This window comes from Gigantopelta aegis, chromosome 14, assembly GCF_016097555.1.
Source record: "Gigantopelta aegis isolate Gae_Host chromosome 14, Gae_host_genome, whole genome shotgun sequence".
In the NCBI taxonomy this organism is placed as follows: Eukaryota; Metazoa; Mollusca; class Gastropoda; order Neomphalida; family Peltospiridae; genus Gigantopelta; species Gigantopelta aegis.
In genome coordinates, this window is record NC_054712.1 from 22,680,308 (window position 1) to 22,705,185 (window position 24,878).

The following is a 24,878-nucleotide window of genomic DNA, read 5'->3' on the forward strand; positions in this document are numbered from 1 at the left end:
AGTATTGTTTACATTTTTACTATTAGTTATGACTGTTAATTTAACTAAGTGGACTGTTGTCTTGGCATGTGATTGGATCGTACCTCTTTTCGCAATAACCAAAACCGGACTAATGCCAAAAAAAAAATTATAAAAAATAAATGTGTCAAATTAACATATTTGAGTATAAATCATGCATATCACTAAAACTTGTAAAATAATCCCAAAACAGTAATATTTTTATGAAATTTTTTCTCTCTTTTAAGTCGACCCCCCAAGTTATAAAATAATTTTTGGGTGAAAAAAATTTGACTTATAGGCAAAGATATACGGTATGTAGTATTTTTTTTAAAACAAGAAAAACATGGCCACATGTATGAAAGCAGATGTCTCATGACGATAACTCTATAGCCATAATGTACAAGTTTATATATTAAACCTGTAGTTGTGTTTGTAGTTTTCATTTGTAAATAATATCGTAACAGCATTGAATTTGGGGCGCTTTTTTTATAAAGGATTCTGCTGTAATCATAACAAATTATGTAATTTAGATCTTTTGGGAAGGAAGGAAGGAAATGTTTTATTTAACGACACATTCAACACATTTTATTTACGGTTATATGGCGTCAGGCATATGGTTAAGGACCACACAGATATTGAGGGAGGAAACCCGCTGTTGCCACTTCATGGGCTACTCTTTTCAATTAACAGCAATGGATCTTTTATATACACCATCCCACAGACAGGATATCACAGTTCTTTTGAGATTCCATTACATAATCTTACACTTCAGACACAAAATCCAGGTTTCCTCTCTAAGACTAATTGTCATAATTTCCAAATGTTTGACATCTAACAGCTGATGATTGATAAATCAATGTGCTCTAGTGGTATCGTTAAACAAAACCTTCTTTGATTCGGGTTTAGACGGGTTTCTCTGTAATATAAGTGTTTATGATCCATATGGTTCAACATAACTGAGTTAATAATAATCATATGAAGCACTCGTGTAATAACAAGTGTAATGACGTAATTTTGGGAAGTGAAGTCATAACATGACGTTGCTTCTCTAGTCCTAGCTCAGACTGTACATTTGAACTATGACGTCGTCTCCTTCTAGTTGTGGCTGAAACATTTTGAGTCGGGTCTTGTTATTCATAAAGAAAGCAACAATAATAATATGGATAATAAAGAAATTATTACACTCACGTGTGAGTCATACTGATTTTACGAAACTCATGTCAGGATTCATGTATTACCCTAACTCTCACTTGGACAATACAAAAATCCTGACATTCGTTTCGTAAAATCAGTACAACACAAAACTCGTGTAATAATCTCTATAAAATCTTTCAGGAAAGACTGAGTCGGGGGATGACTCCACACCATCTGTGCCTTCCCGACCTGCAGTAAACTGGTGGAGCAGATCACCCATCTGCAGGCGGAGAAGTCCGACTTGTCCTGCCAACTGGAGGCGGCCCAGACCGACGCGGAGATGGGCCGACTGGAGCATGTGGAGGCCGTGGAAGCCCTGCAGCAGATGAACGTGAAGCTGGAGAGCGAGAACGAGAATCTCAAGCGGGAGATAGATAAACTCAAGATGCTGGGAGCCAATCCGGAGGTGTGTGGCCAACAGTGACAGAGCTCGAAATTAAAGTCACTGACCCTAAAGTCCGAACCAAATTGTTAACAGCTATAATAAATTACTCTCCTACCTTTAATTACTGTTACATTACCCCCAAAACTTTGTCCAGACACATGTTGTGAAAAAAACGTTACAGTGACACAAATTCAACATAATGGGACTTTAATAATGTCACCAGTATCAACTTCGCTGAGATCGCATAGGGAAAAATACATGCAGTTTTCTGCCGTCTGCCATTTTGTTTGTTTATGAAATACTCTTCAGGAGGAGTGAAAGCCTCTGAAGTCTGTGACATAATTAATAAGAAATCAGTGTGCTCTAGTGGCGTCTTTAAACAAAACAATTTTTTTTTTTAAATTAATATGACGTCATCACATTTGGTTTTATATCATAACATGTTATGAGGTTGTTGGATTGAGTCATATCTTGGAGAATAAAAAGGCAAAATGTCAGCTGGCACAAAATTACATTATAATAGTAATAGGAATTGTGGTTTAGTAGTAGATTTACTTTTACATGCAAAACTAGGCTTACGGTGTTTTGTGAAATGCAGTTTCATTTTGAGCAGTAAAAAAACATCCTTCTTACACTTGAATGAAACAAACCATTTTTTTTAGACAAATTGAAATATTGGCGGACAAATAGATTTCTAGATGTACTTGTCCGGTGAACTAGTGAACAATTTTGCTACTTTCTGTCACTGTGTAACCATGGGGCGGGATGTAGCCCATTGATAAAGCGTTCGCTCAATGCGCGGTCGGTCTGGGATCGATCCCCGTCGGTGGGCCCATTGGGCCCATTGGGCTATTTCTCATTCCAGCCAGTGCACCACGACTGGTATATCAAAGGTCGTGGTATGTACTACCCTGTCTGTGGGATGATGCATATAAACGATCCCTTGCTGCTATTTGAAAAGAGTAGCCCATGAAGTGGCGACAGCGGGTTTCCTCTATCAATATCTGTATGGTCTTTAACTCTTTCACCACTAAGTTTTACAGTCTTGACCTTTCCTGCACACTGAGTTTAAATAGCAGATTTATGATCATGTTTGTTAAAGGATAAAACTACTTGTTTTATCATTAATTTTAGTTATAGGCTATACATTTCCAGAAAGGTGAATGGACAGCTGTCTAGATAAAAAAATAATACTTTAAAAATGTTAGATTCAACAGGTATAAATCTGGTAATTACAGGTAAACTATGCATATTACTCGCCTATTTGAGTAGGTAGGACTGGTAATTTAAAAAAAAAACCCAGTACAAATCTTTTTCTTGTTGGATAATTAATTAATTAACATTCCAGTTATAATTTTAAAATATATATTTACAATGCTTTTGCAAAATTAAGCTTTCATTTCATCAACAGAAATATCATACCACACACCTTTGTTGTTAGCAGGATCTGTATCACGCTTTTTTTTTGGCATTCATGTTGGTAAATTACACAATTTTTCCATACACTGTATTGGAATAAAATAGCGAAAAGTACTCTATGGTATTTGTGTTGACGTCAAACACTTTTACGGGCCCCGGATTTTTAGTAAACGTTGATCTGCAGGTAACCGAATATGGCTCATGTGTCCAGGTAAACTCAGGCGCATGGTAAAACAGTGGCAAATCATCTTGTAACTCGTCATCGGTATCATTTTCTTCTAAATTGCCATGTTGAATGACATTTCGTTCACGATCGCCAATCTCGATTAAATCAAATGCACCAAAGTCTATATTATCCCACATTTCATCATCGGAAAACCTGTCATCTGAATCGCAACCATTGTTTTCAACAGACGAAATTTCGTCACCTCGGTTCATGTTTAATTACAGTCAGAATATCAGTATAAACTTGGAAAAACTCATTCAAAATTCGCTAGAACATAGGCGCAGCCATTACAGTGTGTCACATGGCAGCTATGGTCGAGCGAGATTTTGTCTAATTATAATATTGACGCGTCACTCGGCGCCAAATATGAACAGGTGTTACAAGCCGCTAAACCGGCCTGTCGTGGTGAGAGGCACTGGTATCGCTAGCTGGTATACCGGCCTGTCGTGGTGAAAGAGTTAAGCATATGTCTGACGCCCTATAATCGTAAATAAAATGTGTTTCTTTCTGTCACTGTGCAACCAGGTGTATGATTTGTATTTGCAGTCGTTGTTGGACAGTACGGGTGGCTGTAGCACCGACACTGAGAAGCAGCTGGAGAAGGTGCAGGTGGAGAACGTCAGACTGTTGCAGCAAATCGTCGGCTTCAAACACATGGACTACCGGAGGTCATCCATCGGGCTCCCCTCGGAAAATGAACTCATTACGGTACAGTCAGTGTGCTCTAGTGGTGTCGTTATGTTTGGCACACACCTACCAATTAACGCTAACTTGACTGTCGCGTCGGCAGTAGTCTGAAAATGTGCACCTGCATACATCAGCCGATGCGATAGTCATATCGGGGAAAACAGGAGATTAGATGTGACAGTCATATCAGGGGGAAAACAGGATATTAGATGCGAAAGACATATCTGTGGAAAACAGGATATTAGATGTGACAGTCATATTGGGGGGGGAACAGGATATTAGATGCGACAGTCATATCTGTGGAAAACAAGATAAGATGTGACAGTCATATCGGGGGAAAAAAAAGAGATTAGATGTGACAGTCATATTGGGGGGGGGGGGAACTGGAGATTAGATGTGATAGTCACATCGAGGGAAAAACAGGATATTAGATATGACAGTCATATCGGGGGGGGAAAACAAGAGATTAGATGCAACAGTCATATCGGGGGGAAAACAGGTGATTAGATAGGACAGTCATATCGGGGGAGAAAACAGGAGATTAAATGTGACAGTCATATCAGGGGAAAACAGGAGATTAGACACGACAGTCAAATTGGGGCAAACAGTAGCTTAGACTGGACAGTCAAATTGAGGCAAAACAGGAGATTAGACTGGACTGTCGCATCTTTATCCTGCACATGTCTACCAATTAATGCTGACATGACTGTCAAGTCAGTGTTAATCGGTAGGTGTGTGCCAAGCATAAAATAAAACTTTTTTTTTTTCTTTTGATTATGGTAGATACCGAGAGAGGGAGAAGTACAAATGTCTGATAGGACAGGTACCTGAATACAATGATATCTCAAACTATAGGATTTTTTAAAATTTCAAATAAATAAAAATTTGTGGTTTCGTGCTCTGTAATTATCAGAACCTATTGGAAATATTTTTAAACAGTCATCATGGGAATGGTGGATTATGTTTCATGATAATCGGTATCGGAGTTTTAGTTTCGTGATTTTTATTAATTACACTACCAACATGTTTCTGGAAATAATAGTTTCCCTGAAATCCAGTGGCTTGTTCCTAAAATAATTAGAAATGAGGGGTTGGGAACAATAAAACAAAATTAGGCCACAGTAATATAAGGTGGTCTTTAGATTGACAAAACGGTAAAAAAAAAAAAAAAAAAAAACATTAAAAAATTTTTTTTTAAGGTTTATGGCAGAAAGTTATTAGCATAATTTCTAGAATTTGGCAAACTGAAGGAAATGTCATGGCATTATTTTAGTGTTAAATCTTCTCTCTTTTTTTAGTAATGATGAATATCAGAACTAAAAGATGCATTTTTACACTTTCAGTTTCAGTATTAAAAAAAAAAAAAATCAGTAGAGGGGACATAACTGATACATGTACTTTCTAAGTCTTCTTTGAAATTCTGTCCCCTGAAATTTTCACCAAATGCTCAAAGAAATCAAAATGCTTTATTTTTAGGGTTTGCAAGAAGACAACAACACACTAAGTTTGGCACTGTCAACTCTACAGAAAACACTTAAACAAAAGGAGAAAGATCTTCAAGAGGTGGAAGTGCGAAGTCGATATGAAAAACACTCTCTGTCTACCCAAAACAACAAACTGTCTCGACAAATTCGGGAACTACAAGCTGAAGTGGTGCTCATGCAAGCCAAGGAACCAGAGGTTTGTTTCCACAAATAATTATATTCAAACACCAAATATAGAAAATGTTGGAGTTGTAATTTATTTTATTTTTTAATTTTAATTTTGCATGTCCTTGTTGCAGATATCTTCAATCTACCAGTCATACATTGTGCAAAGCAATTCTGTGGTTCATACATGCATGCATGAATGTCAAAACTTATCTTGTTCAGGTTTTTAAAAAATATTTTGATAAAATGTCCAATTAATGTGGGGGGATTTTTTTTTTTTTTTTTTATCTTGACTTTGTGGCTTTGCTCCCAACAGTTCATACTTGTTTTAGGACTTTTTTATATACATATTAATTGAATAGGTTGTTTTTTGATGGCATTACTTTTTCTGTGACTGGGAGGCTGAGGGAATATACCAGTATGAATGTTGTATGTGTCGGTGTGTGGGTGTGTATCAAGTAAATTAGGTGTGAATGAATGTTTTTAAAAAAAAAATGTATTCACCATCCTATAATATTCTGTTTCGTTTTGTTAACCACCTGTCCTCTGTTACCACCCTGGATAGAGGGTCGGCTTTTTTTGTAACAGGGAAAGGTGAATAATAATTTTTTTTTAAATAAAATAAATTAAAAAAATTATGTTTAACATTGAAATTTTAAAGTCTGACTCCACCTAGAGTTTTGTTTGGATTTTTCTGACACTTTTTTTTTTTTTTTTTTTTTTTTTTTCTTTTTTGGAAACTTAGTACAGTGATTGTCTGGGATAGTCTCTACATAAGATTTTTTAATTTTAGAATTGGTGTTAATTTTTAAGAAGTTAAAATTGATGTTTAATACTGAAAGCTTCAAGGTCTCATCTCAGTCTTGATTTTATTTTCACATAATAAATTAATGATTTTCTTCTCTCTTTTTTTTGCTAGGTGATGCACCGAATTGAACGAGTTAAGGTGGAAGTTGAGTCTGAGGAGTTGAAGAATGACATCACAGTGTTTAAACATGAGAGTGCAAGGAAAGATGAACAGCTGGACCAACTGAGACAGGAAAAGGCTGCACTCGAAAGCAAGGTTTGAGATACTCATCCAGAGTTATTCCAGAGTTACAGAAGACAATACAATATGATAATCAATACACGCCTCGGTGGTGTCGTGGTTAATCCATCGGACATAACTCTGGTAGGTACAGGGTCCGCAGCCCGGTACCGGCTCCAACCCAGAGCGAGTTTTAACAACTCGATGGGTAGGTGTAAGGCCACTACACCCTCTTTTCTCTCACTAACCACTAACAATTAACAACTAACCACTGTCCTAGACAGACAGCCCAGATAGCTGAGGTGTCTGCCCAGGACAGCGTGCTTGAATCTTAATTGGATATAAGCATGAAAATAAGTTGAAAAGAAATGATAATCGGTAGTAAGGCCAGGGTAGCTCTGGCACACGCCAAATTCGCCAATTGCGAATTTTTAAAAGGAATGGCTAATCTGATTGTAATTTGGCAAAATAATTTCATGTAATAATTGATCATTTGTTAAAAAGTAATCAAGTTTCTGCTGGACAATCAAGCTGACGACAGTGGTTCAAATCCCGTCAAAGCTGGCTCACACATTCATTCATCTTTCTCATCTATCACCCTCTGCCTATCATTCTCATTATCTTAATATAAAAAACTTTCCAATTTCTCCCACGATTTCAATCTGTTTCGACCCTTTCTGTCAATTTCCTCCGACTCTTGTCTTCTGAGCTGTCCACACCATCGCCTACCTGTCTCAACTTCCTCCACGGGTGCAGTCTCTGTGTATATCCCTGCACCCACCTGGCATCCTCGTCCTCTGCCGCTAATAAAGCTGGTCTGACCCACGGCACTAACTAACGACCGCCGGTAGTAGGGGTGCATAGTAGATGGTTACAAGTGCCTCTTAACAATGCCAGAAGTAACTACTGAACACTCCCCGAAGTGGTCAGACTAAGCCCACAGCTAAAAAGCTGATGGGGAACAGGTGTGTGGCACAGATAGCCACAAGAGACAAGCACCTGTCGCGGTTGGAGAGACAAGGACTGGGATGTGGAGGTGGACAGCGAAAGAAGTTGAAAGATAGGAGGAGTTGCCAGATCGGGAAGAAATCAGATGGAATTCAAAGGAGAGAAAGGAAAGGGGGGCACTGGGATAAAAAAAAATAAAATAAAAAAAAAGTTTCTGCAATTTGTTTAATTTAATAGATAACTTATCAAAATGTTCTGCTCACCCAGTTAGTTCAGAAAGCGCTCAAAAACAGATCCAGATTAAGCTATTTATTGTTCCCTTATATCTTTCTATCAGTGTTTTTTTAGATAGTCCAAACTGTTATAATGTTCTCTTTATTTCCACTCAAAACAACTCTCTAACTCACTCTCTCTCTCTCTCTCTCTCTCTCTCTCTCTCTCTCTCTCTCTCTCTCTCTCTCTCTCTCTCTCTCTCTCTCTCTCTCTCTCTCAAACAAGTGTCAAAATAGTTCAGGAAGCTCTATTAGTGCCATTCAATCCCCCATTATATCTTTGTATTTTATATAGACATAACTATGCTAAATAAAAAATTTTTTTATCAAAAATGTCATATGTACTCTTACATCTTTTTATCATTGTATTTTAGATAGTCCAAAATATTATAACGTTCTCTTTATTTCCACTCAAAACAACTCCAGATTGAGCTGTTTATTGCCGAGAAGATGGACCTGCAGCAGTCGTTTCTTGAGGAGATTGAGGCTCTAGAACACAGCAGGGAGTCGGCCGTCGACGACATGAGGCGGCAGAAGGAGGCTGAGATGACGCACCTACAAACGAGTCATTCCCAGATGTGTCGCTCCGTCGTCACGCTGAAGACACAGTTTGACGAACTCAAGACGTCATACGTCCATCTCGTGAAGCAAGTGAAACAGTTCCCCAACGTCATTTCCAAAACCATCAACATCCTCAGATCAGAGGTACGCTTGTGCTTTAAAAGTTTTTAATGCTGTTGTTAAGATATGGTACAAATTAAACGACCCATTTTTTTAAACAACTAAAATTGCACTTTAAATATACAGTAAATCCCGTCTGAACCAGATGCTATCTTGAGTTTAATGTTGTTAAGATGTTACAAACTAAAAGAACCCTTTTTTAACAACTAAAATTGCATTTTAAATATACAGAAAAACCCTTCTAAACCAGACGCTATCTTGAGTTTAATATTGTTAAGATGTTACAAACTAAAAGAACCCTTTTTTAACAACTAAAATTGCATTTTAAATATACAGGAAAACCCTTCTAAACCAGACGCTATCTAGAGTTTAATATTGTTAAGATGTTACAACCTAAAAGAACCCTTTTTTAACAACTAAAATTGCATTTTAAATATACAGGAAAACCCTTCTAAACCAGACGCTATCTAGGCATTTTAAATATACAGGAAAACCCTTCTAAACCAGACGCTCACGGGACCAAATAAAACTTCTGGGCCCAGTTGTTCAAAACATAGTTAAATTAACCCAGGGTTAGTCTTAATATTTTCCTTTAATTAATTTTGCACAAATACAAAATAAACTTTAGATTTGATTATGTATGGCTACCTTTGGTTGTTCTAAATCAACTATGAACATTTATGTTTTCAATTATTATTTGAACTGATTTAGTTCCTTTTCTTTTTCTTTTTTTTTCATTTTCATTTTTATTCGATTTTGCATTCACATATATAAATACATACAGTACATCTACACAAAACTATGATTGTCATATTAAAACAAAATATATATCCATGAATATTATACAGATTTACAGATATTGCTTAATACATTTATGAAAATAAAGCCTGCTCAATATTTTCCCATCTTTTTCTTATTCTAGAAGCCTTTGCTTAGAGAGGTTCTGTATTGATATTTAAAAGGCAAGGGAATTTCAGTGTAATAAGGGTCCAGTTTTGAGATAATTTAAGTTTAATAAGGGTCCAGTTTTGAGGGAATTTCAGTTTAATAAGGGTCCAGTTTTGAGGGAATTTCAGTTTAATAAGTGTCCAGTTTTGAGGGAATTTCAGTTTAATAAGTGTCCAGTTTTGAGGGAATTTCAGTTTAATAAGGGTCCAGTTTTGAGGGAATTTCAATATAATAAGGGTCCAGTTTTGAGGGAATTTAAGTTTAATAAGGGTCCAGTTTTGAGGGAATTTAAGTTTAATAAGGGTCCAGTTTTGAGGGAATTTCAGTGTAATAAGGGTCCAGTTTTGAGGGAATTTAAGTTTAATAAGGGTCCAGTTTTGAGGGAATTTCAATGTAATAAGGTTCCAGTTTTGAGAGAATTTAAGTTTAATAAGTGTCCAGTTTTACAATGTTTCACTGTACAAGTCTTCCCACATTATTAGCTGAAATAAGAAAACTCAACTTCATTGCGTGTTACATGTACTTCTATACAGTGACACTGATGTAAAAATGAAATCATCTTCTTTTACATGTATATTATGGTTTTGGGCTGGAGTATCCTTACACATTAATGCATTCATCGATTGATTTGTTTTGTATAATTATCAGGCAGTGCAGGCTATAGAAGGCGTGACTCAACACAACAAGGAACTGGTGAAGAAATACCTCCGAGAGATGCATCTCCGCAAGAAGTACCACAATGAATTGGTCGAACTTAAAGGTATCTCTCCATATTTGGCATATTTATAGGGGTTTTGTTTTTTTTGTTTTAAAGAAGCCATAAACAAGGACAAAGATATTTATCTTTTTGTATCGCACCCATGAAGTGAGTGAAACTTGATATATGGGGTTTTAAACCTCTCCATTGATCCTAATGTTGCACTCACTCGCTTTAGGTTGGGGCAGATACTGGAATAATAGTTTCTGGCATTCGTCCTTTTGTAGATGGTTTTTCTGACACTCGTCTTAAGAAAATCAGTCGTTAGAGCAAACTTGAAAATCATTCGTTGAGGCAAGATTGAGCAAACTCCATGGACAGATTTTCTTCAGACGAGTGTCAGAAAAACCATCTACAAAAGGACGAATGCCAGAAACTATTATTCCAGTATCTGCTCCAACCTAAAGCGAGTGAGTGCAACATTAGGATCAATGGAGAGGTTTATGTCATAAGTCATAAGTGGCCAGGAATTTTCATTCTAGTTCAGTCAATCAGTAGAAAGGTGCCAGAAAGCTGTGTTACAAAAAATGTCCAGCACACGTCGCCTAGATGGTAATGCGCCCTTTTTATTGGTTAATTGATCTAATTTTTTAGGAAGTAGACAGCCATTGCTACCTGTCCATAACCAAAGGTAGTATGTGACGTCATGTAGTATGTAAAACTAGTGGCGTAATACATAGAGGATAATAAACGAGTTACCAGTTATTATCAAATTTATGTCCCGAGTGAAATAATTTTCAGTTGTCACGAGCTTTAGCGAGTGACAAATTAAAATTATTTCATGAATGACATAAATTTGATAATAACTGGTGCCGAGGTTGTTATTCTATTTATTACCGGAGCAATTTTATCTCTAAAATCCTTTATTTTCGACACACATATGCACATACGTGTATAGAAACGATATATGCCACTTTACGCACTGTTCTGAGTATTTCTATAACTTTGTAATTTAATCACGTTCATAGATAATTTTCAAAAACAAAAGTTCTCTTTATTCTGGTACAAAATCTATAATGAATTGCATTAAAATGACATTTTGTTATAAATTTAACACCAAAATCAGACAGCCGTAAATGCAAACTCATTGTGTGCGTTTGCCAAATCGTGATGACGTTATATTTAGTACCGACAAGGTCATTGGTTTGTAAGCGTCAAATTGTCCAATAGTATTGTTCGTTAGACCAATGCATGATAATTTCTCAGTGAGAAATTATGATTTTTATTTTCCCAGTTGTGAGTGCCTGCTGGGGTAATAAATATCAGCTGTGAGCAGGGTCATGGAAAGAAAGGAATGTTTTATTTAACGACGCACTCAACACATTTTATATGGCGTCAGACATGGTTACGGACCATACAGATGGAGAGAGGAAACCTGCTGTTGCCACTTCATGGGCTACTCTTTTTTATTAGCAGCAAGGGTTCTTTTATATGTACCATCCCACAGACAGGGTAGTACATACCATAGCCTTTGATATACCAGTCGTGGTGCACTGGCTGGAATGAGAAATAGCCCAATGGGCCCACCGATGGGGATCGATCCCAGACCGTCCACACATCAAGCAAACACTATACCACTGGGATATATCTCGCCCCATGACGTCATGGTACACAAATAAAATGCAGTGAATTCAATATTTAATTATACTAAAGTTATAAGTGTGATAGTGTGAACTAGAAAATAGTTCTGGCACTCACCCTTTTGTATTCCAGGCTTGCACTGTCTACAACTATGATATGAATATTTACTTCAAAAGGGGCGGGATTTAGCTCAGTCGATTGAGTGCTCTTGAGGAGGTGCTTGCTTCACAGTATCAAACCACCTCGGTGCAGGGTTCGTACGCGCCTGGAAAACCCTTGAAAACCCTTGAAAATAAACTAATGTATTCCAGTGCTTGAATACCCTTGAAAATCATCTTGCGGTCTGGAAAACCCTTGAAAATGATAATTTGATGTCAAATAAAATATAAATGCCTAAAACGGAGGCTTTATTTACTTTATTTAACATGTAATTAAATGATTTGTTTTATTTCCGCGGCATAATCAAATGCCAATCGTCTGGCCAATCGATGTTTACCGGCTCAGTTGACGTGTGAATGTTTTTTTTTTTTTTTTATCTCGCGATGCGAGAATCACGCGGCCACGAGATCAAGCGACAGCGTCGCTATATTGGAAAAGAAAGTTTGTCACTTTTTGCCGCTGGGTATTTAGCAAGTTCAGGGAGCGTGTCAAGTTAATGAATCTATTGTAAACCCACAAAGATGGTTTAACGACCTGTGGAAACTCGGTACGGTCCTGGAATTTTGGTAAAGTTGACCTGGAAAGTGCTTGAAAAACCCTGGAATTTTGACTTCCTTTAAGTGTATGAACCCTGTCGGTGGATCCATTCAGCTGATTGGGGTTTTTCTCATTCCAACCAGTTTACGACAACTGGACAAAGGCAGTGGTATGTGCTTTCCTGTCTGTGGGAAAGTGCATATAAAGATCCCTTGCTTCATTAGGGAAAATGTAGCGGGTTTCCTCTGATGAATACGAGTCAGAATTACCAAATGTTTGACATCCAATAGCCGATGATTAATTAATCAATGTGCTCCAGTGGTGTGTCGTTAAACAAAACAAACAAACTGTAAAGTTTACTTAATACAATATATCATATATTATGTATGTTACAGGAAACATCTGTGTGTTCTGCTGAGTGATAAAAACATTTACTTAATACAATATATCATGTTATATATGTTACAGGAAACATCTGTGTGTTCTGCAGAGTGATACGAACATTTACTTAATACAATATATCATATGTTATGTATGTTATAGGAAACACAATTATGTTCTACTGAGTGATAAGAATATTTACTTAATACAATATATCATATGTTATGTATGTTATAGGAAACATCCGCATTTTCTACTGAGTGATACAAACATTTACTTAATATAATATATCAATGTTAAAATGTTACAAAAAATCCGTGTCATCTGCCGAGTGATACGAACAAACTTATATAATGCATTGATGGATACGTATGTTACATGAAACATCCACGTGTTCTGCCGAGTGATACGAACATTTACTTATTACAATCATCAGTAATCGAGTTGCATTCGTAATCGAAAAGTTCAACCCCCCACATCAAGGTTAGTATCTGGTGCGTCCACCATTGGCCCATGAGCATGCGTGAAGACGATGGGGAAAGGATTGGCACAAACATCTCAAATAAGCCACAGGAATGTTCCTCCACTCCTCCTGCAATGCCTGTGCAAGCTCAGCGACATTATGCGGTGGTGGCTGGCGGTGACGTACACAACGTTCTAACTCATCCTATATGTGTTCAGTTGGGTTCAAATCCAGTGAAACGGCAGGCCAGTTCATAACGGTGATACCGGCTTGTTGCAGGAATGCCTGGGTAATTCTTGCAGTATGTGGACAGGCATTGTCTTGTTAAAACAGAAGGGGACCTCCTGGTCTTTGGTGATGGTGCAAAAGTGGCTGGAGAACTGGTCTTAGAATAACGTCAACATAACGCTGGGCTGTAAGGGCATCGTGGACAATGATGAGATCACTCCTGAAATCACAGTTGATTGCCCCCCATACCATCAGACAACCACCACCAAACCGATCACGTTCCCTCACACATCCGTCGGCATACCATTCATGGAGTCTCCTGTACACACGTGCTCTTCCATTGGCAAAGGAGACAGAGAAACGGGACTCATCTGAGAAAACAATGCTCCGGTAAAAGGCTGGTAGATGATTACCATTCTGGAGAGCAAACTGTAGTCTCACAGCACGATGTCGCGGTGTCATGATGTTACCGTTGTACGGGCGCCTGCATCTGAGTCCAGCCATTCTGAGTCGACGGATGACCATCATCGGATGGATATGCCTTCCATGACGTCCTATTGTGTTGCTTGCTGTCATCGTCGCAGTTCTGAACCGGTCATAGAGGTGGTGTCGTCAAATCTGCCGATCTTGGCGTGGGGTCGTAACGGGACCAAGTCGAGGTCGATCACAGACACTCCTGGTCTGTTGATGACATTCAACAAGTCGTCCAATAGTTGATGGATGGACTCTGAAGGTCCTAGCAACTTGGCTTTGCGAAGTCCCCCCTTGAACCATGCCCAACGCTCACTCCCTTTGTTCTTCTCCGAAATCGTGGCATTCTTAATGTGACGAGGAATATGACACTGTTACGTGACTTTTATGTGTCCACATACTGGCATTTCACATGCATTGCATGCAGCATGATTAAGCATGTAGTGAACGCATTTCACACCATTTTGTGTGTTTCTGCTATTGTATGTGTAACGAGAACAAAACCAGGATTAAAACCCAGACAAAAGTACCACTCAATGGCTTCCTCTCATAAATTGTTATTTTAAGTCCAATAAATATATTTTTCATTAATCACAACAAAATATTGAAAAATATCTGTTTTGTGTTTTCTTTGTGTGTCAGTATATTACATGTTATGTATGTTACAGGAAACATCCGCGTGTTCTGCCGAGTGCGGCCGTGGATCAAGGAGGACGGGGTCAGCCAGCAGACCGAAATGACCATCTCATTTGACCCTGACGATGACGGTCTCATCTACGTCACCAACAAGGGCCGCATCCAGACCTTCGAGGTGGACCGGGTCTTCACCAGCAAGAGCACACAGATAGAAGTAAGATACGAAGTAAAATGTGTTGTCTATATCACAAACCTCGGTGGTGTCTTGGTTAAGCCATCGGACATAAGGCTGGTAGGTACTGGGTTCACAGCCCGGTACCGACTCCCACCCAGAGCAAGTTTTAACGACTCAGTGTGTAGGTGTAAGACCACTACTCCCTCTTCTTTTTTGTCACTAACCACTAACAACTAACCCACTGTTCTGGACAGACAGCCCAGATAGATGAGGTATGTGCCCAGGACAGCGTGCTTGAACCTTAATTGGATATAAGCACGAAAATAAGTTGAAATGAAAATGAAATGTTGTCTATAACTAGACTGGATCATAAAAATTAAACCAATGCTTCATAAACTATATTTATCCTTCAACCACTATTTCTACTGGCCAGTTACGATGACCAATTAAAGCAGTCATAAACGTGTATTAGCAGATTATGACTTTTGACCCTCACACACATAGCTACATTACAAAATCGCTCGGTAGGAGTGGTCTATGTGTGTCTCGATCAAGTTGCAAAATAATCCTACGTTAGATGCAACAGCAGATAGCTGTAGTTTACAGTGTGTTCAGGTGTCATTAAACAAATATTTGTTTTCGTTTTCTGTTGTATTAACACTTAAGTTCCCTGGATGTGCTGTCCGTTACCTAGGTAACTTCCATGTATCTTTTATCTTTTCAATGCTAATAACTGACAGGATATGTTTCTGATTTCAGGTGTTTGATGAAGTGAAGGCACTTGTCACGTCCTGTATTGATGGCTTCAATGTGTGTATTTTCGCATATGGACAAACCGGTTCAGGCAAGACCTATACAATGGAGGTAGGAATAAAAAAAAATTGACTAAAAAACTTCATTAAAGTAAGAAATTAGTTGAATCTGTCCTTTTTCTTGTCATCTCTCCAAAATAACAATCAAAGCCAGAATCTGCTAGTATAAAGTATAAAACATTATTATACTAAAATGATCCAGAGAGGCATCAAAATCTAGTGGGTTCGGGTTCGGGTATAGTATTTACATGCTCATTGCCACTAGAGCTTCAAGCATGCCTGTCCCGGGGCCGAGCTCTGGATAGCTAGAAGTCTGCTCCGGGTCAGAAATTGTAAGGGCAATTTTGAATATTTACTCGAAAATCTAGTGGTATTAAATTTAAATATAAAACAGGGTTCGTAGCGGTCTTTAAATTCCTTGGACAGCAATGTAAACAACTGATTTGGTGTTTTTATCGCATTCTATTGTCTTTAATGGCTGTGTGAAAGTCTTTGAAAATGGCAGGTGAAAGTCTTTGAATTTGTTTGGTCTTTAAAGCAATGAACCCTGTAAAATGATCTACTAGAATTTGTTTTGATACATACATAGGCAAAGTGATAGAGGCTAGTTTATGTGTGTGATTTGTCAGTTATGATATATATATCTCATTAATTGAAGTTTTCCGTCATATCAATTATTGTTTGAGCAACACTTGTGATATGGTTTCACTAGATGAAACATAAATCATAACTGACCCCCCAAAAATGGACATTTTTGCTTTGCTTTATTATGTAAAAACAATATGGCATGAGTATCCATTAGAGACTATATATATTTATCGAGTTGTTTTAAAATCAATATAACAAGCAATAGCAATTTGTTTTATCTATGGGTGATGGGATCGATCGTAAATAAAATGTGTTGAGGGTGTCGTTAAATAAAACATTTCCTTCCTTCCATGGGTGATGGATAAAAAAAAAACCCACCTAGAAACTTTCTTCTTATCTATAACAGTCATAGGTCCAATTTTATTCATTTGATTTTATTAATCTCTTGCCTTACGATGATAACATTTTGAGCTGTCGATAACGATGCGATATCTACCCACTGTTTATTTCAGGGTCCGCCTGGTGATGCAGGGATCAATCAGAGGGCAATACAGGAGCTGTTCAAAGAAATTTCGGAGCGGGGTTCTGATTGGGATTACTCCATTTCAGTCAGTGTCTTGGAGATCTACAATGAAGCCATCAGGTAGGGATAACTAACTCCATTTCAGTCAGTGTCTTGGAGATCTACAATGAAGCCACCAGGTAGCGATCATTAACTCCATTTCAGTCAGTGTCTTAGAGATCTACAATGAAGCCATCAGGTAGGGATAATTAACTCCATTTCAGTCAGTGTCTTAGAGATCTACAATGAAGCCATCAGGTAGGGATAATTAACTCCATTTCAGTCAGTGTCTTGGAGATCTCTAGCCATCAGGTATGATTAACTCCATTTCAGGTGGAGATCTACAATGAAGCCATCAGGTAGTGATAATTAACTCCATTTCAGTCAGTGTCTTGGAGATCTACAATGAAGCCATCAGGTAGTGATAATTAACTCCATTTCAGTCAGGTACAATGCGATCATTAACTCCATTTCAGTCAGTCAGTGTCATTGATAATTAACTCCATTTCAGTCAGCGTCTTGAAGATCTACAATGAAGCCATCAGGTAGGGACCATTAACTCCATTTCAGTCAGTGTCTTGGAGATCTACAATACAATGATAATTAACTTCATTTCATCAGGTAGCGATCATTAACTCCATTTCAGTCAGTGTCTTGGAGATCTACAATGCCATCAAGCCATCAGTGTAGATCTACAATGAAGCCATCAGGTAGTGATAATTAACTCCATTTCAGTCAGTGTCTTGGAGATCTACAATGAAGCCATCAGGTAGCGATCATTAACTCCATTTCAGTCAGTGTCTTGGAGATCTACAATGAAGCCATCAGGTAGTGATCATTAACTCCATTTCAGTCAGTGTCTTAGAGATCTACAATGAAGCCATCAGGTAGTGACCATTAACTCCATTTCAGTCGGTGTCTTAGAGATCTACAATGAAGCCATCAGGCACCGGCCTCGGTGGTGTTGTGGTTAAGTCATCGGACATAAGGCTGGTAGGTACAGGGTTCGCAGCCTGGTACTGGCTCACACCCAGAGTGAGTTTTAATGACTCAATGGGTAGGTGTAAGACCACTACACCCTCTTCTCTCTCACTAAACAGCTAGCAACTAACCCACTGTCCTGGACAGACAATCCAGATAGCCGAGGTGTGTGTGCCCAGGACAGTGTGCTTGAACCTTAATTAGATATAAGCATGAAAATAAGTTGAAATGAAATAAAAATTGCCAGGCAGCAATTTCATGGGAGAAATATACAGATGTTCACATACGTCATTTTCGTTTCCTATTTATTGCACTTTTGCACAAGAATCTATTTAACGAGTCGTATGTTCTTGTGCAGAATAAACTAGTGCAATAAATAGGAAGCGAAAACAATGTATGTGAAGTTCTGTATTTATTACATACATTTTTTTAATTTAACTTCATACCAACACTTTCTTAATGCTGTGATAAATACTCATTTCATGGATTTACTTAACATAAGAATCATACTCTGCGTCAATCTTGTGTAATGTTTCTAATACGATGTGACATGATTTGTAAATCATATATGACGTAAGTAAAATAAAAAAGGAATTCCCCATTGTCATACAAAATAAATTTTATCACACGGTTTGAAAATGTCTTTATCATTATAGTAAGATTAAATAGCTTAATTAGGTATGTTATAATATATTCAGTGGTAGATCCAGAAAATCCATTATGGAGGGCCTCTATGGCATATGGCAAAATATAGGGGGGGGGGGGCATGCCCCTGGGGTCCCTAGATCTGCCTCTGATATTCTTATGATCCCAGCTTTGTAAGCTGATTCAGTCTGAACCAGCAAGCCACGTGGTTCCATCTTATAATGTATTTCTGTTAACATAACTCTGTTTATCATAATAATAACCTTGGTGGCACAGTGGTTAAGCCATCGGACTACAGGCTGGTAGGTACAGGGTTTACAGCCCGGTACCGGCTTCAACCCAGATTGAGTTCTTAAGGACTCAATGGGTAGGTGTAAGGCCACTACACCCTTTTCTCTCTCACTAACAACTAACAACTCGCCCACTGAAATAATAATAATCAAAAGATACATTTAAAGGACTCAGTGGGTAGGTGTAAGGCCACTACACCCTCTTCTCTCTCACTAACCACTAAACAACTAACAACTTGCCTACTGATCTGCACAGACAACCCAGATAGCTGAGATGTGTGCCCAGGATAGTGTGCTTGAACCTTAATTGGATATAAGCACGAAAATAAGTTGAAATGAAATGAAATATCATAATGGTGTGTCTATTTGTTAGAGATTTGCTGAGTGAGGATTCCACTTACAAGCTGGAGGTGAAGTTGAACCCAGAAGGAGGATACCACGTCCCAGGCCTTGTCTGTGTCCAGGTGAATTCTGTGGAGGATGTCAATAAGGTTTGTAAATTCTGCTCTCCTCTTTTTATATATTAATTTTCTTCTGAAGATGTAAACATTTGAATGACAAAATAAACATTGAGCATTGGGATGGTGCATGTAAAAGATTCCTTGCTGCTTCCTCTTTTAATATCCGTGTGGTCCATAACCATATGTCCGACACCATATAACCCTAAATAAAATGTGTTGAGTGCATCGTTAAATAAAACATTTCCTTCCTTAATTTATTTCACCAGTCATTCTTTCAGAATGATATTCAGGCAGAAAACTGAGCTTAATAATATTGTGAATGAACACAATGTATTTGTTTTTTTAGGTATTTTCCGTGGGTCAGCAAAACCGTGTGACTGCCACAACCAACATGAATGAACACTCGTCGCGATCCCACGCACTACTGTGTATCACAGTTACTGGGATCAACAAAACAACAAACACCAAGTCCATAGGTGGGTCATGCTTACAGCATAACACCTTCAACATCTAATGACTGTCAGTCATGGGGTTTTCTTGACGGGGTGTGACCCATCTCGTCCCTACATGCTGTGCACCCTGTGGACGTTAAACCTTTAGACCTTCGTTCAAAATTTTATGTCGAAATTTGTATATTTTAAATATTATTAAATAGTCCGATCCTCTTTTCTTTCTCGTATTTATTTTTGGACTGTTCTTATAAAATGCTCCAAATTATATCAGTATTTGGCCGAGCAGTCAATTATTTTATTTTTGGCTTATTAACTTTTTATTTTATTTTTTTAAATATATACATTTTTTCACTAATTGCTATTTTTAAAATTCTGCCCATTTTTAACTCTAACCCCTCCCACTCTTCCCTTCTGTCCCAGTCACAGTCCCAGTCACAGTCACAGTCACAGTCACAGTCACAGTCGGAGATTGAGCCTGGGAGAGACGTGCTTGAACCTCAATTGAATAAGAGGCACGTTAATATGTTATCCAGTCCAATGTGGGGAACACTTTATAACTTTTTTCATGTTTACTCCTTGTAAATGGGGTGATATATAGCTCAGTGGTAGCGTACTCATCTCAGGTGTAATAATCATAGGATTGAATCATGCTCGGTGAACCGGGGCCAGACGTAGCCCAGTGGTAAGGCGCTCGCTTGATGTGCGGTCAGTTTATGATTGATCTCCGTCAGTTATTTCTCGCTCCAGCCAGTGCACCACGACTGGGACATCTAAGGCCGTGGTATGTGCTATTTTGTCTATGGGATTGTGCGTATAAAAGATTCCTTGCTACTAATGGAAAAATGTAGCGGGTTCTTCTCTAAGACTATGTGTCTAAATTACCAAATGTTTGACATCCAATAGCCAATGTTTAATAAATCAGTGTGCTCTAGTGGTGTCGGTAAACAAAAGAAACCTTTTTTTTCCCTTCCTTGATTGATTCCTTTTGTTGTTTGACTATTTTCTCTAGGTAAGTTGAACCTGGTGGACTTGGCTGGCTCTGAGCGGGTGAGCAAGTCGGGGGCAGACGGGACGCGACTCAAGGAAGCTCAGAGTATCAACAAGTCTCTGTCGTGTCTCGGGGACGTCATCCACGCTCTGCGCTGTCGACAGAACCACATACCCTACCGTAACTCCAAACTCACGTTCCTCTTACAGGACTCCCTTGGTAAGTGGTTTAACAAGGTGGAGAAATTCTTGCTATCCTATGTTAATTCGATAAAGCTATCGACGACAAAGAAATTATGTATGTTCCTAAATGTGATTAACTCTGTTCTCAAAAATATCTATACGGCATAATTATAGACAATACGTAATAATTACATAAATTATACTATTGCTTATAACACTGTTATATTATTATTCCTATTGTGTATTATGTGTATATTATATGTGTGTATATATATTTTTTTTGTCAAGTGTTTACTGCAGCCGTCTGTATAATATGTTTGTAAACCACCTCAATGCATCACTGTTTGGTGATCTGAGTTGAATAAAGTTTATTGTTGATAATATATTGAAATAAAGCTAATTGTGTGGGTGGATCATTTTGTGCATTTGTAGATGAAAGGGGCGGGATGTAGGATCAGTGGTAAAGCACTCGCCTGATGCACGATCGATGTAGGATCGATTCCCGTCGGTGGACTCATTGGACTATTTTCCATTCAAACCAGTGCTTCACAACTGGTGTAACAAAGGTTGTGGTATGTACTATCCTGTCTGTGGGATGGTGCATATAAAAGATCCCTTGCTGCTAATCTAAAAGAGTAGGCCATGAAGTGGCAACAGCGGGTTTCTTCTCTCATTATCTGTGTGGTCCTTAACCATATGTCCAACGCCATATAACCATAAATAAAATGTGTTGAGTGCGTCGTTAAATAAAACATTTCCTTCCTTCCTTGTTGATGATTTTTGTTTTTCTTTACCACACTTCAGTATTTGTCACCATTCCCTAAAGGTTATGTTGTATATTCCCCATTTTGAAGTAAAATTTATCTCTTTTTACCTTTTGTTATATATCAACACAAATATATAAATATACCCAATTTCATCACAGTATATATGCAAACATGAAAGTGTCATGAGTGGTTTTCAAATCTTTTTGTACTGATAAGTACTTGATTCGTACAGTTGTTCATCAGACTTTGCTGTACTTAACACTCAGTCCAAACTCATCAGCCAGTGTACATTTGTAGCCTACTTTTAAGTTTTTGAAGTTGAACTAAAAATCCCAATTTTATATGAAACTCTGGAGGGTCAATTTGTGTTAGGTGTGTTTAAAACAAAAGTTTCAAAAAACAGTCAACACATTTTATGGGATAACACATATTTTATGGGATAACACACATATTTTATGGGATAACACACACATTTTATGGGATAACACATACATTTTATGGGATAACACACATATTTTATGGGATAACACACACATTTTATGGGATAACACACACATTTTATCACACACATTTTATGGAATAACACATATTTTATGGGATAACACATACATTTTATGGGATAACACACACATTTTATGGGATAACACACACATTTTATCACACACATTTTATGGGATAACACACACATTTTATCACACACATTTTATGGGATAACACACACATTTTATCACACACATTTTATGGGATAACACACACATTTTATCACACACATTTTATGGGATAACACACACATTTTATGGGATAACACACACATTTTATCACACACATTTTATGGGATAACACACACATTTTATCACACACATTTTATGGGATAACACACACATTTTATCACACACATTTTATGGGATAACACACACATTTTATCACACACATTTTATGGGATAACACATACATTTTTGTCTTTATTTATAATAAGGGGTGGGACGTAGCCCAGTGGTAAAAGTGTTCACCTGATGTGCGGTCGGTTTAGGATCAGTCCCCTTTGGTGGCCCCATTGGGCTATTTCTCGTTCCAGCCAGTGCTCCACAACTGGTCTAACAAAGGCCATGGTATGCACTATCCTGTCTTTGGGATGGTGCATATAAAAGATCCCTTGCTGCTAATCAAAAAGAGTAGCCCATGAAGTGGCGACAGAGGGTTTCCTCTCTATATATCTGTGTGGTCCTTAACCATATGTCTGATGCCATAAATAAAATATGTTGAGTGCGTCGTTAAATAAAACATTCCTTCCTTCCTTATTCAGAATGTTTAAAAGAAACCAAATTCTTCCTTTACCATTGATGTACTTACATGTGCCTCTTTTTGATTGTGACCGGACTCGGTGGTGCGCGTGGTTAGGCCATCGGTCTACAGGCTGGTAGGCACTGGGTTCGGATCCCAGTCGAGGCATGGGATTTTTAATCCAGATACCGACTCCAAACCCTGAGTGAGTGCTCCGAAAGGCTCAATGCACCGATCAGTGATCCATAACTGGTTCAACAAAGGCCATGGTTTGTGCTATCCTGCCTGTGGGAAGCACAAATAAAAGATCCCTTGCTGCTAATCGGAAAGAGTAGCCCATTTAGTGGCAACAGCGGGTTTACTCTCAATGTGTTGAGTGCGTCGTTAAATAAAACATTTTTTTCTTTCTCTCTTTGATTGTAGGTGGCGACAGTAAGACACTGATGATAGTGCAGGTTGCGCCAGTCGCTGTTAATGTCGGCGAGACGGTCTGCAGTTTGGCGTTTGCTCAGCGTGTGAGAACCATTGAGCTTGGTGCTGCTACTAGACGAATTGAGAACGGGGATCTCAATGAGGTGAACAGATTTAAAGGGCGGAAAATGTGGTAAAACTGAGCTGAAGAATCAAGTTTTTATAGATAGCATTTCATTACTAGAAAGCTCAGACAGTAGCAGGCTTTGACCATAACTATTTTCAGTGGTAGCCCACCGGGGTTTCAGGTTGAAATCTGGTAGCGCATAGTTTTAATAAACTTAAAAAAATCTAGTAGCCCGCGGACTACCAGGTTTGACATCTGGTAGCCTGAGTGAGAAATTGGTAGCCAAAACACCCACGGCTAATGCTACGGTCGAGCCGTGAGTAGGGAGACAAATTAAAGTACTTAAACTTCTGACTACTGTAGGTGAGATACATGTATCTCACCCAAGCCAACACACTGTATACAGTACATTCATTCATTTATGTTTTGCACACCTCACTGACCGAAATAATATTAGAACAACACCGATTGACATTAATCTCGATAATGGCCGCTTTTGTTTTTGAGTGAGGCATATTTAGTTCAGTAAACATACAGAAATGTGGAATGAAATATCTTTAGAATTTGCATTTAATCCAATTTGTTTTAATGCATTTTTTCCCCCTATGTTTGGATTGTAAAAAATGTTTTAACCTAACAATTTTTTTATTATCATTATTAAAAATTATCATTGTTTTGACCAAATTTATATTTCCTTATTCATATAGATAAACTATTTTATAAAGATTTTATAAGTTTTAAATATTTATTTTGCTAAAGCTGCCAAAACGAAAATCACTCAGGGTGAGTTAGTTATTAAAACAATAATGTTAGCTGGGTTTTTTCAATGTACAAAGAGCTTTGATATTTGTGTAGTGGTGTATTTCTGTTAATTCCAGTAGTTGACTGATAGAATATTGAGTTTTTAAACAGTTATGATATCAAAATATAATGAAAGAGGCCTTGCTTGTTGACTCACTGGCAAAACAAACTCCACTTTGGTAATGCTACTGATGGAAATAAATAAGGAAACAAATAAAACGGTTTGTTTTGTTTAACAATGCCACTTAAGCATATTGATATTGGATGTCAAACATTTGGTAATTTTGACATATATTCTTAGAGAGGAAGCTCGCTACATTTTTCCATTAGTAGCGAGGGATCTTTTATATGCACCATCCCACAGACAGGACTGCACATACCACAGCCTTTGATATACCAGCTGGAACAAAAAATAGCTCAATGGGCCCACCAACAGAGATTGATCCCAAACTGATTGTACATCAAGCAAGCACGTTACCACTAGGCTACATTCCACCCGAAACGCATAAATAGTAATAGTAATACAAATATTGACTGCAGACAAAACCTATATCCACAGTATCAGGAAGTTGACCATGTTACTGGCAGTCAGTCTCATACTACAGATACTCAGTCCCACATCACATCTCTGGGAAACTGGGAAACTCTTTTTACGTGCCCCTATCCACAGAGGTTCAGGCACGCCCACCACGGATTTAGCCTCTGA

General features: G+C 38.0%; 1 protein-coding gene across 2 annotated transcripts in view; it reads left to right on the forward strand.

Annotated features, from left to right (window-relative positions):
• The first annotated feature begins 1,340 nt into the window (after positions 1-1,340).
• LOC121388924 (kinesin-like protein KIFC3) overlaps positions 1,341-24,878 on the forward strand; it is a 28,099-nt gene continuing 4,561 nt past the window's right edge. Inside the window, exons 1-13 of one of the 2 annotated variants that reach the window (XM_041520470.1) lie at positions 1,341-1,600; positions 3,771-3,932; positions 5,388-5,591; positions 6,480-6,623; positions 8,234-8,512; positions 10,085-10,196; positions 14,682-14,863; positions 15,584-15,688; positions 16,737-16,867; positions 19,076-19,193; positions 19,510-19,639; positions 20,625-20,822; positions 23,257-23,408. In XM_041520470.1, the coding sequence (XP_041376404.1) occupies positions 1,475-1,600; positions 3,771-3,932; positions 5,388-5,591; positions 6,480-6,623; positions 8,234-8,512; positions 10,085-10,196; positions 14,682-14,863; positions 15,584-15,688; positions 16,737-16,867; positions 19,076-19,193; positions 19,510-19,639; positions 20,625-20,822; positions 23,257-23,408 (2,043 nt within the window). In that variant the 5' untranslated portion in view covers positions 1,341-1,474. Of the gene's footprint in view, positions 1,601-3,770; positions 3,933-5,387; positions 5,592-6,479; positions 6,624-8,233; positions 8,513-10,084; positions 10,197-14,681; positions 14,864-15,583; positions 15,689-16,736; positions 16,868-19,075; positions 19,194-19,509; positions 19,640-20,624; positions 20,823-23,256; positions 23,438-24,878 lie in introns of both variants that reach the window. The other variant, XM_041520471.1, reaches the window with a different exon arrangement.